This window comes from Terrapene carolina, unplaced genomic scaffold (genome assembly GCF_002925995.2).
Source record: "Terrapene carolina triunguis isolate 2854851 unplaced genomic scaffold, T_m_triunguis-2.0 Scaffold26, whole genome shotgun sequence".
NCBI classification, from domain to species: domain Eukaryota; kingdom Metazoa; phylum Chordata; order Testudines; family Emydidae; genus Terrapene; species Terrapene triunguis.
In genome coordinates this window covers 2,366,694-2,378,862 of record NW_020664377.1, presented here as the reverse complement: position 1 = coordinate 2,378,862, position 12,169 = coordinate 2,366,694, and the positions used below count along the sequence as shown (strand labels likewise).

Genomic DNA, 12,169 nt, shown 5'->3' with positions numbered 1-12,169 from the left:
TGCTTAGCATTTTATAGCACTTTATATGTTCAAAGTACAGCCTCCCAGTGATTTCAGTTGCCGCAGTGAGCGTACAGCCCCATGGTCTCAAGTTGGGTACCCATAAAATGAGGATGATAGACTACCTCTGAAAAGTTTGTGACTTGCCCAGGATCACACAGGCATTGTGGCAGAGGCAGGGATAGAATCTATTTCTCCAGAGAAACATTCAACTGCCTTAACTATAAGACCATCTTTTCTCATCCTGCAATCCCCTTCCTCATTTACTGCATACCTTCTAACTTCTGCAATGAATGTGGCCAGGGTCCTATGTTGCACAACCCTGATTCCTCTTCAGAGCAGGCTCATTCTGTGCAGTGTTGTGACACAAATATGTTGTGGCTAGTAAGGTGCATGCATTGTGTATCTGTAATTTTGTTTGACTTTCGTTATTTGCCATTCAGACACTGTTTCCTCTCTCGAAAGATGAGTTCTGTGAAGTACATAGGTCCCTACTGTGAAATCACATGACCTGTCACTTCTCCTTCCCAATCCCTTCTTTCATCTTTTGGTCCCTCTCCTCACACACAATTGAGACTGGTGTCATAGACAAATGGAGAAGTATTGCGTTGTATGGTCTACCACACCAACCAGTAACCTTCAGTACTTGACTCTGTTAAAACAAATAAAAAAAAATAAAAAATAAAAAGTCCATTTCTGTCAGATATACTATTCTAATAATGTATTCTACAGCAGGGACCTACTGCATTTAAAAAAAAATTATAAATATTCCATTATATTGCAGAGACATGGTTGGTGAGGCAATTTTTTTTATTGGACCAGTTTATGTTGGTGGAAGAGACAAGCTTTCAGGCTACACAGATCTCTTCTTCAGGTACTCGGATTATCACAACTAAATATAAGGTGGAACAAATTGTTTAGAATATGTGGCTAATTTATATTCTAAGAGACCATTCAAGTTGAAGTGGCCTGTTAACACCTCTCCGGTCATAGGGGAAAAAAGGTGGGCTAGTGGGTTACAGATTGTTGTAATAAGCCATAAATTCTGTGTCTTTATTAAAACCATGATTTTTAGTGTCTTTTGAAGGTGTTGTGCAGGTTTCCTTTGAGAATGGGGACTGATAGGTCAGATATGGAGTGATATGCAGTGTTGGTCTTAGGATTTTAGAGAGACAAGGTGGGTGAAGTAATATCGTTTAGAAGGAGAGCTCGGTCTAAATCCAGAAGTTAGTCCAATAAAAGATACTACCTCACCCACCTTGTCTCTCTAGATATGGAGTGATTGTTTTGTGAAAAGTGTTCACTCACGAGTGATATGGTGTTTTTGTCTTTTATCATTTTTCTGTGTGAGTTCATTCACGAGCATAGTGATTATCTGGTTTCACCCATGTTGTTGAGGCATTTAGTGCACTGAATGAAATACACCACATTGATAGGCAAGTGCAAGACCTGTGGATCTTGAAAGGTGTGTTGGGGAAGGGGAGGCATTGGTCAGGGGGGTATTGATCATTGTAGCAGTGGAGATATGTCTGCAGGTCTTGCATCTGTTATGACAATGTCTGGTGCAGCTTTGACTTGGTGGGTCTTGGTGCATGTGGAGCTTGCTTCTGGTGATGAGTTTGGCAAGGCTCGGGGTGTTTGAAGGCCAGAAAAGGGGGGCAAGGAAAGACTTCTTTCAGGATGTGGTCCCCATTGAGTATGGTTTGTAATTGTTTAATGATACCCCATATGGGTTCCAGGATGGGGTCGTAGGTAGCAACTAGGGGAGTGTGATTGGAGGGTTTTTTTTCTGTATTGAACCATGTTCTCTCAGGGTATTTGGGTGTCTCGTTCCATGATGCTATCTGTTTCTCTGTGAAGGGTCCTTGTGTGATTAAGACAGTTTTAAGTGTGTTACGGTGTGTATCCTGGACCTCTCAGTCCTCATCCGCAAAGGATCAGAAGAAGAGCTCTGTGTAAGCTCCAAAGCTTGTGTCTCACCGGTGAAGTTGGTCCATTAAAAGATACAACCTCACCCACCTTGTCTCTCTAATACCCTGGAACCAACACAGATACAACAACACTGAATATAAGAAATTGACAGACTTCTATATTCAAAAGTGAACATATAGTATAAATAATAAAAAATTATTATTGTGTAATTAATATTTAAATTATTAAAACAAAGTATTTTTAAAATCTAAGATACTGGTTGCAATATCTAAGCAAATTTGTTCTTAAACTAACTGATTTTTAACCTCTTTAAGAAATAGAGAATGTTAATTGCTTGTCTTAATACAAAAGCTTTTAATGGTTTACAGTTAAAAATGCAAGCAGTAATCAAGTTTAATATAAATAAGATTAGAATTAATAGCCAAACAGTAGTGCAATTTCTTATTTACAAAACAATACATATAGATTCTGTATCCTGTTTTCACTATATTCCCCTTGTTCTAAAAAGTGCACAAATGTTTTCTTTAATTTTTGGTGTATTAAAACACTTCCCCCCGTGTGTGTGTGTGTATGTATACACACGAGCTAGATCTGGAAGCCATTGCAGCAAACATGGAATCTCACAATATATTTTTACATGTTCTATTTTAAGAGTTTAACTGCATTTTGTAGTCAAATTAGCAATAAAGACTGTTTTCGAGGGAAGCGATACTGCGTGGTTGATGGTGAGCAGGAACTCAAAGGGAAAGGGACAGCAGATGAGGGAGGGAGCAGAGGAAGGGCATGTGTGTGTAATTTTTTTTTAAACCACATATTTAGAGCGTAATCAATATGTTGTGGATTTTTTGTACTGCCAGGCCTGCAATCTGAGTCTGGAATCTTGGGACTTGAAATCTAGCTTGATATTTTTCTGGTTTATACACCACTATTATAAAGGTTCTGCCAGAAGGGTCCATGTCTCGCACACACACAGAAAAATGGAGATGACCAGCACGTGCAGCAGTTTCAGTTTGGATTCCAGAGAGATGTTCTTATTCCTCCAAATAGGCTTTAGCTTTGCCTCTGTTGCTGTTGTTTGCACAGTTCTTGCCAGAATTACGGCAGAACTTACGGAAAAGTTCCCTTATGGCGGAACTTGAACGGAAAATACAGATAGTAGAGATGAGATACTTTTGTAAAATCCTGGGCATCTCCTACTTCGATCACGTCACTAATGAAGAAGTCCGCAACATCATCACCCAATGCACTGGGTAATATGAAGACCTCTTGAAGATCGTGAAGAAGCGCAAGCTGAAATGGTACGGCCATGTAACAAGATCATCTGGCCTATCCAAGATCATCCTCCAAGGGACAGTACAGGGGAAGAGAAGAAGAGGTAGACAGAAGAAGAGATGGATTGACAACTTAAGAGTGGGCAGGAATGGACTTCGCGGCAACTCAACCACTGACACACAATCATCAGGGGTGGAGACAATTGACTGATTGCTTATCAGTGATCAGGGCCGGCTCCAGGCACCAGGCCACCAAGCTTGTGCTTGGGGCGGCACCTGGAGGGGGGCGGCGCGGCGCTCCTGCTGCTGGGGAGAGCGGGGCCACGGCCGGGCTTGCCGCCCTCCTCCCAGGGCTCCGGCTGCCCTCCCCCCCAGCGCCCTCCCCCCAGCCACCGGGGGGGAGAGCGGAGCCCCCGCCGGGGCTCACCGCCCCCCCCGCCCCCCCCCGTGGGGCGGCAAAAAAGCCAGAGCCGGCCCTGTCAGTGATGGTACCCCAACGACCAGTGCGGTTATGGGAGTGGTGGTGATGATGATTATAAAGGTTCTCTGAAGAAATTCTTCTCTTTGGTAAATATGTGCAAACCCACTATCTTCAGCAAACCTAACGATAGTCCCTTTTTGCAATATAACCACATTTAAGAAAGTGTCAAAATCATGAAACAATTTTCACTCTGTGTGTCATGTTGGGCATTGTTGATTTAAGTATTTTAAATTTGCATAACTTTTTCACTTAAATTGTGTTCTGGTGCCTCTTGAATGAAATCCTGACCCCATTGAAGCCAATGGGAATTTTGCCATTGATTTCAGTTTAACCAGGATTTCAAACCTGGACCTTTTTTCTGCAAGTTATCTGAACTAACAGCAGATGTTGCATAATTTTTATTGCATTGGCTGTGATATTGTATGAAGTTGGTAATAAACTTTATGTAATAGGCTAGAGCAGTGGCTCTCAACCTTTCCAGACTACTGTACCCCTTTCAGGAATCTGATTTGTCTTGCATACCCCAAGTTTCACCTCTCTTAAAAACTACTTGCTTACAAAATCAGACATAAAAATACAGAAGTGTCACAGCACACTATTACTAAAAAATTGCTTACTTTCTCATTTTTAACTATATTGTAAAATAAATAAATTGGAATATAAATATTGTTCTTACATTTCAGTGTATACTATATAGAGTAGTATAAACAAGTCATTGTCTGTATGAAATTTTATTTTGTACTGACTTTGTTAGTGCTTTTTATGTACCCCTGATTGAAAACCACTGGGCTAGAGCACAAATGAGTTTCAATCAAAACGCTTGAAAAAAATAGATTTTTGCATGTAAGCATTTCTAGAGTGTCCATTACATGGATATTATTTTTGAAAGAGATGACATTGTATTGCAGTTAAGTGGCTACTCTTTTACACAGTAACAATGAATATACATTCAGTTAATGCTGAACATGTTAGATGCTATGTTTTTGTATTTTACAGTGGGTTTGTATTGCCTACAGTGAATTAATATGGTGGAGGAAGAAAGAGAAAGTGCAGGGGGAAAAAACTTTTAATTTCAACAAGAAATCTAAAGATCCTCTGTTTATAATTTCTTTAAAATTGCTACTTAATATTGTTAGTTTTTCTCCATGATCCTCAAACTTCTGTAGTGAGAAACCTCATAGGCAAGCTGTGTTACAGCTAGAAGTGTACTCTGTGATTACCAATTGATTATCCATTAATTGTATTGTTCAGTCACATTGTTAAATGCCTTTATTTTGTCCATCCTTAAATGATGAACCTTGATGAAGAGTCAGTGTCATCCTAATTAAACCACACAATTTACCTAATTTAAGATTAGACTGGACAAAAGGAGACCTGTAGTGGAGGATTATCTGTGGGCTAGTATTGAGTTCAGGTACATTTTGTGTGCACTTTACTGTTCTCTATTTTGCTTAAGCTTAGTTTTTGTATATATTAGGATACGTCAGAATATTGTACATACATTTATTTTATGCAGTCTTTTTGTTATATATTTATATGAATCATCTCTTTGGTTATGATCATTCTTGTATAAATTAAATATTTTAGATTAATCTGTGTGGTAAGACCAGCTTTTGAAATGAGACAAATAACATTCACTATTAATTATTTATGTAATAGTAGGTGGGTGTGCACAGCATTTTACAATAAATCCATTGTCCCAAAAACAGAACTATGGCTGCAAATGGTCATTCAAGGAACACAACTGCTATGGATGGGCTCCTACATGAGGATTTCCAGAACAAACTAAAGAAAACATCTAAAACAATGTCCCTCATTCCATCTTACAGATTTTTTCCTATTTCTGTGGGTCTCTTACCCCCATAGGTCAGTAACCACCATCAAACCCTTGTCAACCTTGTCGGTGTTACTGTGTAATTTCATCCCATGGTCCTTGTCAGAGGCAAGAATAAGATCAGAAGTTGATCACCCCTATGAGACTCCCAGCCTTTTCATACAACCCTATTATAAGCCTCCTCCCACTGAGGCTAGGATGGGGCCTCATATGGTTCAGACAATACCATTCCTAGGGTGATGGACAAAGTTTAAGTAAAGAGTAGGAAGAATGTTTCTTTATTCTAAAAACTCAAATATCAGACTAATCTCCCCTCACACTTCCTGTCAGTTTCATTGCTCAATCCGTGTAATGGACTCATCCCAAAAGACAAGGAAATACCTTTCCCCCAGTAACTCTGAGCAAAAAAACCCAAAACCCTGTTAATTCCAAATTCCTGGCTAGCTCTCTGCAAGTACATCTATATTTCTCAGACACTTGATTTAATTATACCATAAAAACTACCCGTGTCTAGTTTGGTTTCTTTTGTTTAATTTTTGTCCTTGTAATTTAACTAAGAGAGACCGTGTCTGAAACCGTAGCATATTTATGTGACGATACTGGAGAGCCAAGTTATTACCTTTGATCTATTGTCTGCTCTCTTCACTTTCCTTATCTTTGGTTTCTCCAAGGACTGGAATTAATCAATGTGTATAGTTCAAACATAAAATGTAATCCCTTTTTCATTTTGTGTAAGCAAAATCATAGTGCACAGTTCATTGTAAGAAGTATAAAGGTTCATCAAGCAACAGCAAAGTTGCAAACATGAATTAACAGTTCAAATGTTCATAAGCAGGTTTTTTTAAATTCTATACATTCATCTTTTATCTGTAAATTTCATTTTCACTGTGGATAGAAAGAATTTTTCTGTTATAGGTAGCTATGTTTAGCAAAAAGGTTTTTGTCCTAAAATATGTTCAGTTAAGATTTTTACTTATTCCTTCTTCATATTTGTGTAGTCTCTTCAATATCAGCTGTATGCTTGTGATCTTGTGATGAGGATTTTCTAAAGAGATTGTACAGACTCTTCTTAAATGTTTTATCTAATAAAAGATTTACAACAGGATCTAAACTACTTTTGGCAGCTGCAAGACAAGTAAGAAAGTTTTTTGCTTCCACTAAATAGTTCATCATCTGGCAGTCTTCATTAGCAAGCAGCGCATAAAAAACTGGCCTGAAAATATGATATGGAAGAAAGCAGACAGTTAATATAAGTAGGATGACAAAAATGTTTCTTTTGACTGTACTGTAAATTAGATGTTTCTTTCCAATGCAAGTATTTTTCTGCATTTTACTCAGGTGATTGACAAGGGAATAGTATGAGAATAATACTGTTATAAAAAATAAAAAAAACCATGCAGTAGCAATAAGAACTGTGATCTTTGAAGTGAGTTCGCCATTTTCTGCCTTCCAGTGGTAGCATCTGTCAACTTGTCCTGGATCAGACTGTACGTACAAATCATACACTATCACTGGTACAGTTACGCCCAGTACAATGATCCATATACTGATGCACAAGTATTTAGCAAATTTTGGCTGACGAAACTTTTCCAGTAGGCATTTATAGAAGTAGTTTTCGTTAACTGTTGGAGAATATTGCATGTGGTCATTATTTTTCATCAGTGTTGAATATTGACTTAAAGCAGTCCAACATAAAATTGTAATGCTGACATACATACTAGTATGTATAACCAGAGTTCCAAAGTAGTTTATTATTTTACATAGCATGGAATCATTCTCCCACTGATAGCCATCTGCAAAGTAGGCAGCGAGAAAAGGCATTGTTATGCATACAAATAAATTTGCAATAACAAGATTTGTCAGGTAGATGTTCTGTGTTCTTTTTGTAGATATGTGCTTTGAAAATATCCACCCAGAGAGAATGTTTCCAAAACTGCCTGTAGTAAATAGGAAAGAATAGATGATTGGCAGAGCAACTGTAGAAGCCGATGATGGTTGAAGAAGACATGTTGAATTTTTCATTAATCCCATTCAAGTTTTTCTTGAATAAATGTACACTGAGCTGAAAAACAATTGTAGGGGTTATTTTCTTCTGTAATCTGTATTTAATGGCTGTCATATTTACTAATTTCATAATTTTGCTAACAATTTCTTTTCCTTCCCTCAGGCGCTTGAATATTTATACCCAGCAGTTAGCCTCCTGGAAGTTATCATCTTGACACAGCAAGATGGTGGAATTGCAGTTTCTTTTTGAGTTGACATGAAATTTTTGCACACGGATTCAGGGAAACTACAAAAGTAGTATAACACTAAATATCTATGGTCTTAGATCATAAATCCTGAGTCCAATAACATAGCGCATAGAGACTCAGGAAACCTGGAGAATTCATCCAAATTCTGACAGTGATTCATGATTGTGGACTAGCACTTCAGTCTCTCCATACCTCAATGTCCTGAATTATAACATGACAATAGTCTGCTTCTAGAGCATTTTGATATTGTCAAATCAAAGATGCTAAATACATGTAAAGTAGTATTTTGATTGCAGAAATTCAATGTAGCACTCCCTGGCCTCCACGCAAATATGTACTGGAGATGTACTATGACACTAAAATGCTGGCCACGTGGATTTAGGTTGCGGTGAAAGAAAAAACTTCCAGTCTTCTTTACCACTCTGTTCTGAGCCTTGGTCATTGCAGCTATAGCTATCCCGTTCAGTCTGGTCTGATTATGAAATATTTTCAAACTTGATCAGATTTTTCAGCAATCATTCCACAGGTTTAAATTTTGGCCTGTTTAATTTAGTTTTTGTTTTGTGTTGTACAGGCTGTAGATAAGGAATCGAATGCTTATGAGCAGTGTTAAAGTACTCAACAGTGACAGCATGTCTTTCTGCCATTTAAATTGGTGTTTCAGCTTGCTAGTGTGGAGGGAAGAGGAGAGTTGGAGATCGCTATATTCTCCTTCATGCATATCTTACTTGTTAATGAACTAGACCCCTAATGAGATTTTATTTAATTTATAAATTCATGGAAAAACTTCATACACATTCCAAAGTTATAAAATAAAATATTTGTATTTTAAAACGGTTATTAAAAAAGAGTTATTAGCTACAGTGTGGAGAAGATTTTGTATAAACATGAAAAGGTACAAAAGGAAGATACAGAAAGCTAGATATACTATGTCAGAAAAATAAAAAGGTTCAAAAGGCTTGTTTAAAAATGATGCCGTGCAAAACCCCTTACAGCCCTGGTAACTCTCAAATGAAACTAACTTTTGCATAACTGTTCCCATTTAGCATCTTGTTAATACTATCTGGGTTTTTAAAGAAACTGAGCTAAATTCTGCTGTTAAAGTGAAGTAAACCCAGAGTAACTATTGAAGTCATTAACCCACAGTCTGTCTAATTCTGATATTTTTTTGTATGTTCAGATGGAAAAAAAATAAGGAATTAACAATTAAACTTACCTATGAAAACTGCAAGCACCTTCCACCTCAAAGACCGGATATTTCTGTTTGAAGCATTTCCTTTTCAGTCCAACCCACTGTCTGAAAAATGCTTTTTACTTACTTATTTGTTTGTGGAGGGAAGGGGGTGTTTCTTAAAATCAGAAAAAAGGAGCTATGTGTATTTCTTACTTATCAGTTCTCAGAATTTATTGTAGAGGTCTGCTTTGTTGAGGTTAAGACCAGCTTTCTGTTTAAAGCTTGACACTTCTAAGTGCTTTAAAATACCCATAGTTACTCAGATGATTTTTGGTTTTGCTTTTTTAGCATCTGGAAAGGATACTTTTGCTTGATTGCACCAAGTGCCATTTGCTTGGACCATGAATGGGTTCTTAACAAATAGGGTGATGTCTTTAACACTTTTAAATTCTTGGAACCTCTCCTGGAAGTTTTGAAAAAGCCTGTCCAGAGAGTACACCATCTGATTCACATCTGCAGTGTCCCAGCAACTTAGCAGCATCAGGAAATGCAGCATCTCCCCAGTTTCCAAATCATTTTTGAAGAGACTCTGTTTTGAAATTAAGTGACGTGGTAGAGATCCACTACGTTTTCATTTCGCCCCTGTAGCTTTAAGTTGAAATAATTTAAGTGGCCTGTCAAATCAACAAGGAAGGCCAGGATGTTCATGCTTGTGGCATCCCTCAAAAATGTGTGTAGCTCTTCTACCTGTTTCCCTGGACTTTTATGTAGCTATTCTTCCACATGAACTTGAGTTTCCCACAGCCTTCTTAGTACTTGCCCTCTGCTCAGCCAGTGGATGTCATTATGAACCAACAGGTCATCGTAATCGGCAGATACTTCTGAAAGAAAGCTTTTGAGCTGTGTTGTAGTGCTGACTTGGACCGAAGGAAGTTGACAGGTTTTATCACCATTGACATTACATTAGCTTACTCATAGCTAAGCTTTGCTCAAAGTGCGGTTAGGTGGATTACAGTGATAGAAAATCAAATTGGGATTCAGTACCAATCATGGCAGGAGCACTATCTGTTGTAATTGACCCAATCTGAGTCATGTCTAAACCTTCATTAGACAAAAAAGTTTGAACAGAATTAAACAAATCCTCACCTGTCATGGGATTGTTATGCAGTTTAAGGGACAACATATCCTCCATAAATTTCTCTCTATCAAAAAAAAAAGTCTGAAGGTGTCAACATCTTCCTTCTCTGCAAAAAGGGTTTCAGCTGTAGTAGTCATACACTGCGTAATAATGTCCACATCTGTAAAAGGTTTCCTGAGTTTTGCCATTACCCGCACACACCTCAGTGAAGCTTCAGTTGCATTTTCCTGAGTGCAAGTAGCTTTTGAAATATTTGTGCTCTGAAAATATTCACCTTTTAATTAAGTGATCTTGTCTGATCTTAAATGGGAGCCCAGTGGATATTTGCAGTTCGATGTTCCCACATTTAACAACCACCACAGTCTTTGTACAACTTAAACATACTGGTCAAGCCTTTGGATGTTGTGGCAAAATAATAGTAAGCGTAGGTCCAATTTTCTTTAAATTAACAGTTTTCGGTGTCAACTTCCTTTTTTTTTTGGGCCATGTTTAAACACGGTGCCGTTAAACATCAAACGCGCCAGAGGCAGGTCTACAGCTTTCAACAGTGTAAATGAGCCTATGAACATACTCTTGGTTTTTTTATTGGCAGAAAGTGATAGCTCAAATTAAGCAAATAAGGAATTAGTGAATCAATCATTAATTCACAGTACTGGAAATCACATTGTGAGAGAATGAGTGGGAGCAGTGGAGTTGAGTATTCTTTAAATCTTTAAGAATCAAAAATCAAGAATCAGCATTTCCTGATACCACCTTCTAATGAGAAGTACTAGTACCAACGTGTAGTACTACTTGCACAGATACTCCAAACTTTCCTGGTACCGAGTTGTTGAATGATGCGTTAATTGTAATTTTGATCATGTTTTTCTTCTCTGCAGCTGGGTAGCCATTAAAAACATTGTGTTCATTGGGAAAAAAATATTCTGCCTTTACACCCATTTGATTTTGTGATTAATGTATTCTAACTGTGCTCAGTAGTGGCACTATAGGTTTGTCAGCATAGCAAGACTTTTTAGATGGTTTGTCTGCTGTAATAAAATGAATTCTGTGCTGAAATTTAGCATATGGATTTCTTTCTGTAAAGGTATTTTTTTATGGAGAAAATCTTTTTGTCCATTTGTTTCAAATATTTATTCCTTAATACAGATTGAGTCCTTCAAATATTTTTTACTTGCTGTTGATATTTAAAAATTAACTGAATTAATATTCTGTGTGGTATTCATTAATACTGTAGATAGGTATGTATATAATTAGAAAAGCTCCTTACTGTGTGTTATGATATTATCTACCAAGTGCAAAATATGCATCTACATTTTTTTAAAATATGCATTTATATAGGTTGCAGAGGAGTTGGTCTGATTTATTCATGTTGGCTCATAACATTCCAACAGATGTTTCTGTAAGTATTATGTTTAAATGATTACTGCTTTATTACCACCACCACCACCAAAATCAAAGTACAGTAACATTTGGGAAATGAATAGTGGTGATGAAAAAGGAAAAGTAGAGAAGAAACACAAGTATTTGTATTTATGGTTTCCATTTTCAAACAAGGAAAATGTGAAAAGAAACCAAAACATTTACAGAATTGCTTTGAATATGGAAATTGAAATCAGAGCACAGTCACATTGATTTTTCTGAAACACTAATGGCAGCAGGAATGGCAAAGAAGGAAGATTCTCCACATGGAGAGCAGTCAGGTGGGACTCTGGGATACAAGTTGTTATATGTTTGAGACAATCGCAAATTGTATTACATGTAATACTGATGTTACTTAACTGAGTTCATATATTGTAGATAATTTTATTATTAGAATAAAAAAAAAATTAAAAGTACTCCCAACAGTAAATACCTTCACCGAAATCCACAAAACAGGGAAATTCAGGGTGGAAGGGATAGCCTTTGGCTTGATAGTCTATTCTTATCTATTATGCAATATTATTATATAGCAGTGGTTCTCAAACTTTAGCAACCCCCATTTTGATTTAACATTTTTCACAGACCCCCAAGCCGGCTTCTTATTTTCCTTGGGGTGCTCAAACCCCACTCAGCCCCAGGCCCCACCCCCACTCCACCTCTTCCCCAAG

The 12,169-nt window shown here is 37.5% G+C and overlaps 2 protein-coding genes across 6 annotated transcripts in view; one reads left to right on the top strand and one right to left on the bottom strand.

Moving 5' to 3' along the window:
• The window catches only part of LOC113406346 (peripheral plasma membrane protein CASK), a 406,853-nt gene that overhangs the window by 226,573 nt on the left and 168,111 nt on the right, over window positions 1–12,169 (top strand). The gene's annotated exons all lie outside the window — the stretch shown is intronic.
• Window positions 6,503–7,549, bottom strand: LOC113406349 (probable G-protein coupled receptor 82). The gene has a single exon (XM_026650720.1). It carries the CDS (start codon window positions 7,547–7,549, stop codon window positions 6,503–6,505), a length of 1,047 nt encoding a protein of 348 aa, XP_026506505.1.

Bases quoted from the DNA above. Each gene is read 5' to 3' on its own strand.
- LOC113406349 (XM_026650720.1), bottom strand. From the start codon at position 7,549: ATGGGATTAATGAAAAATTCAACATGTCTTCTTCAACCATCATCGGCT.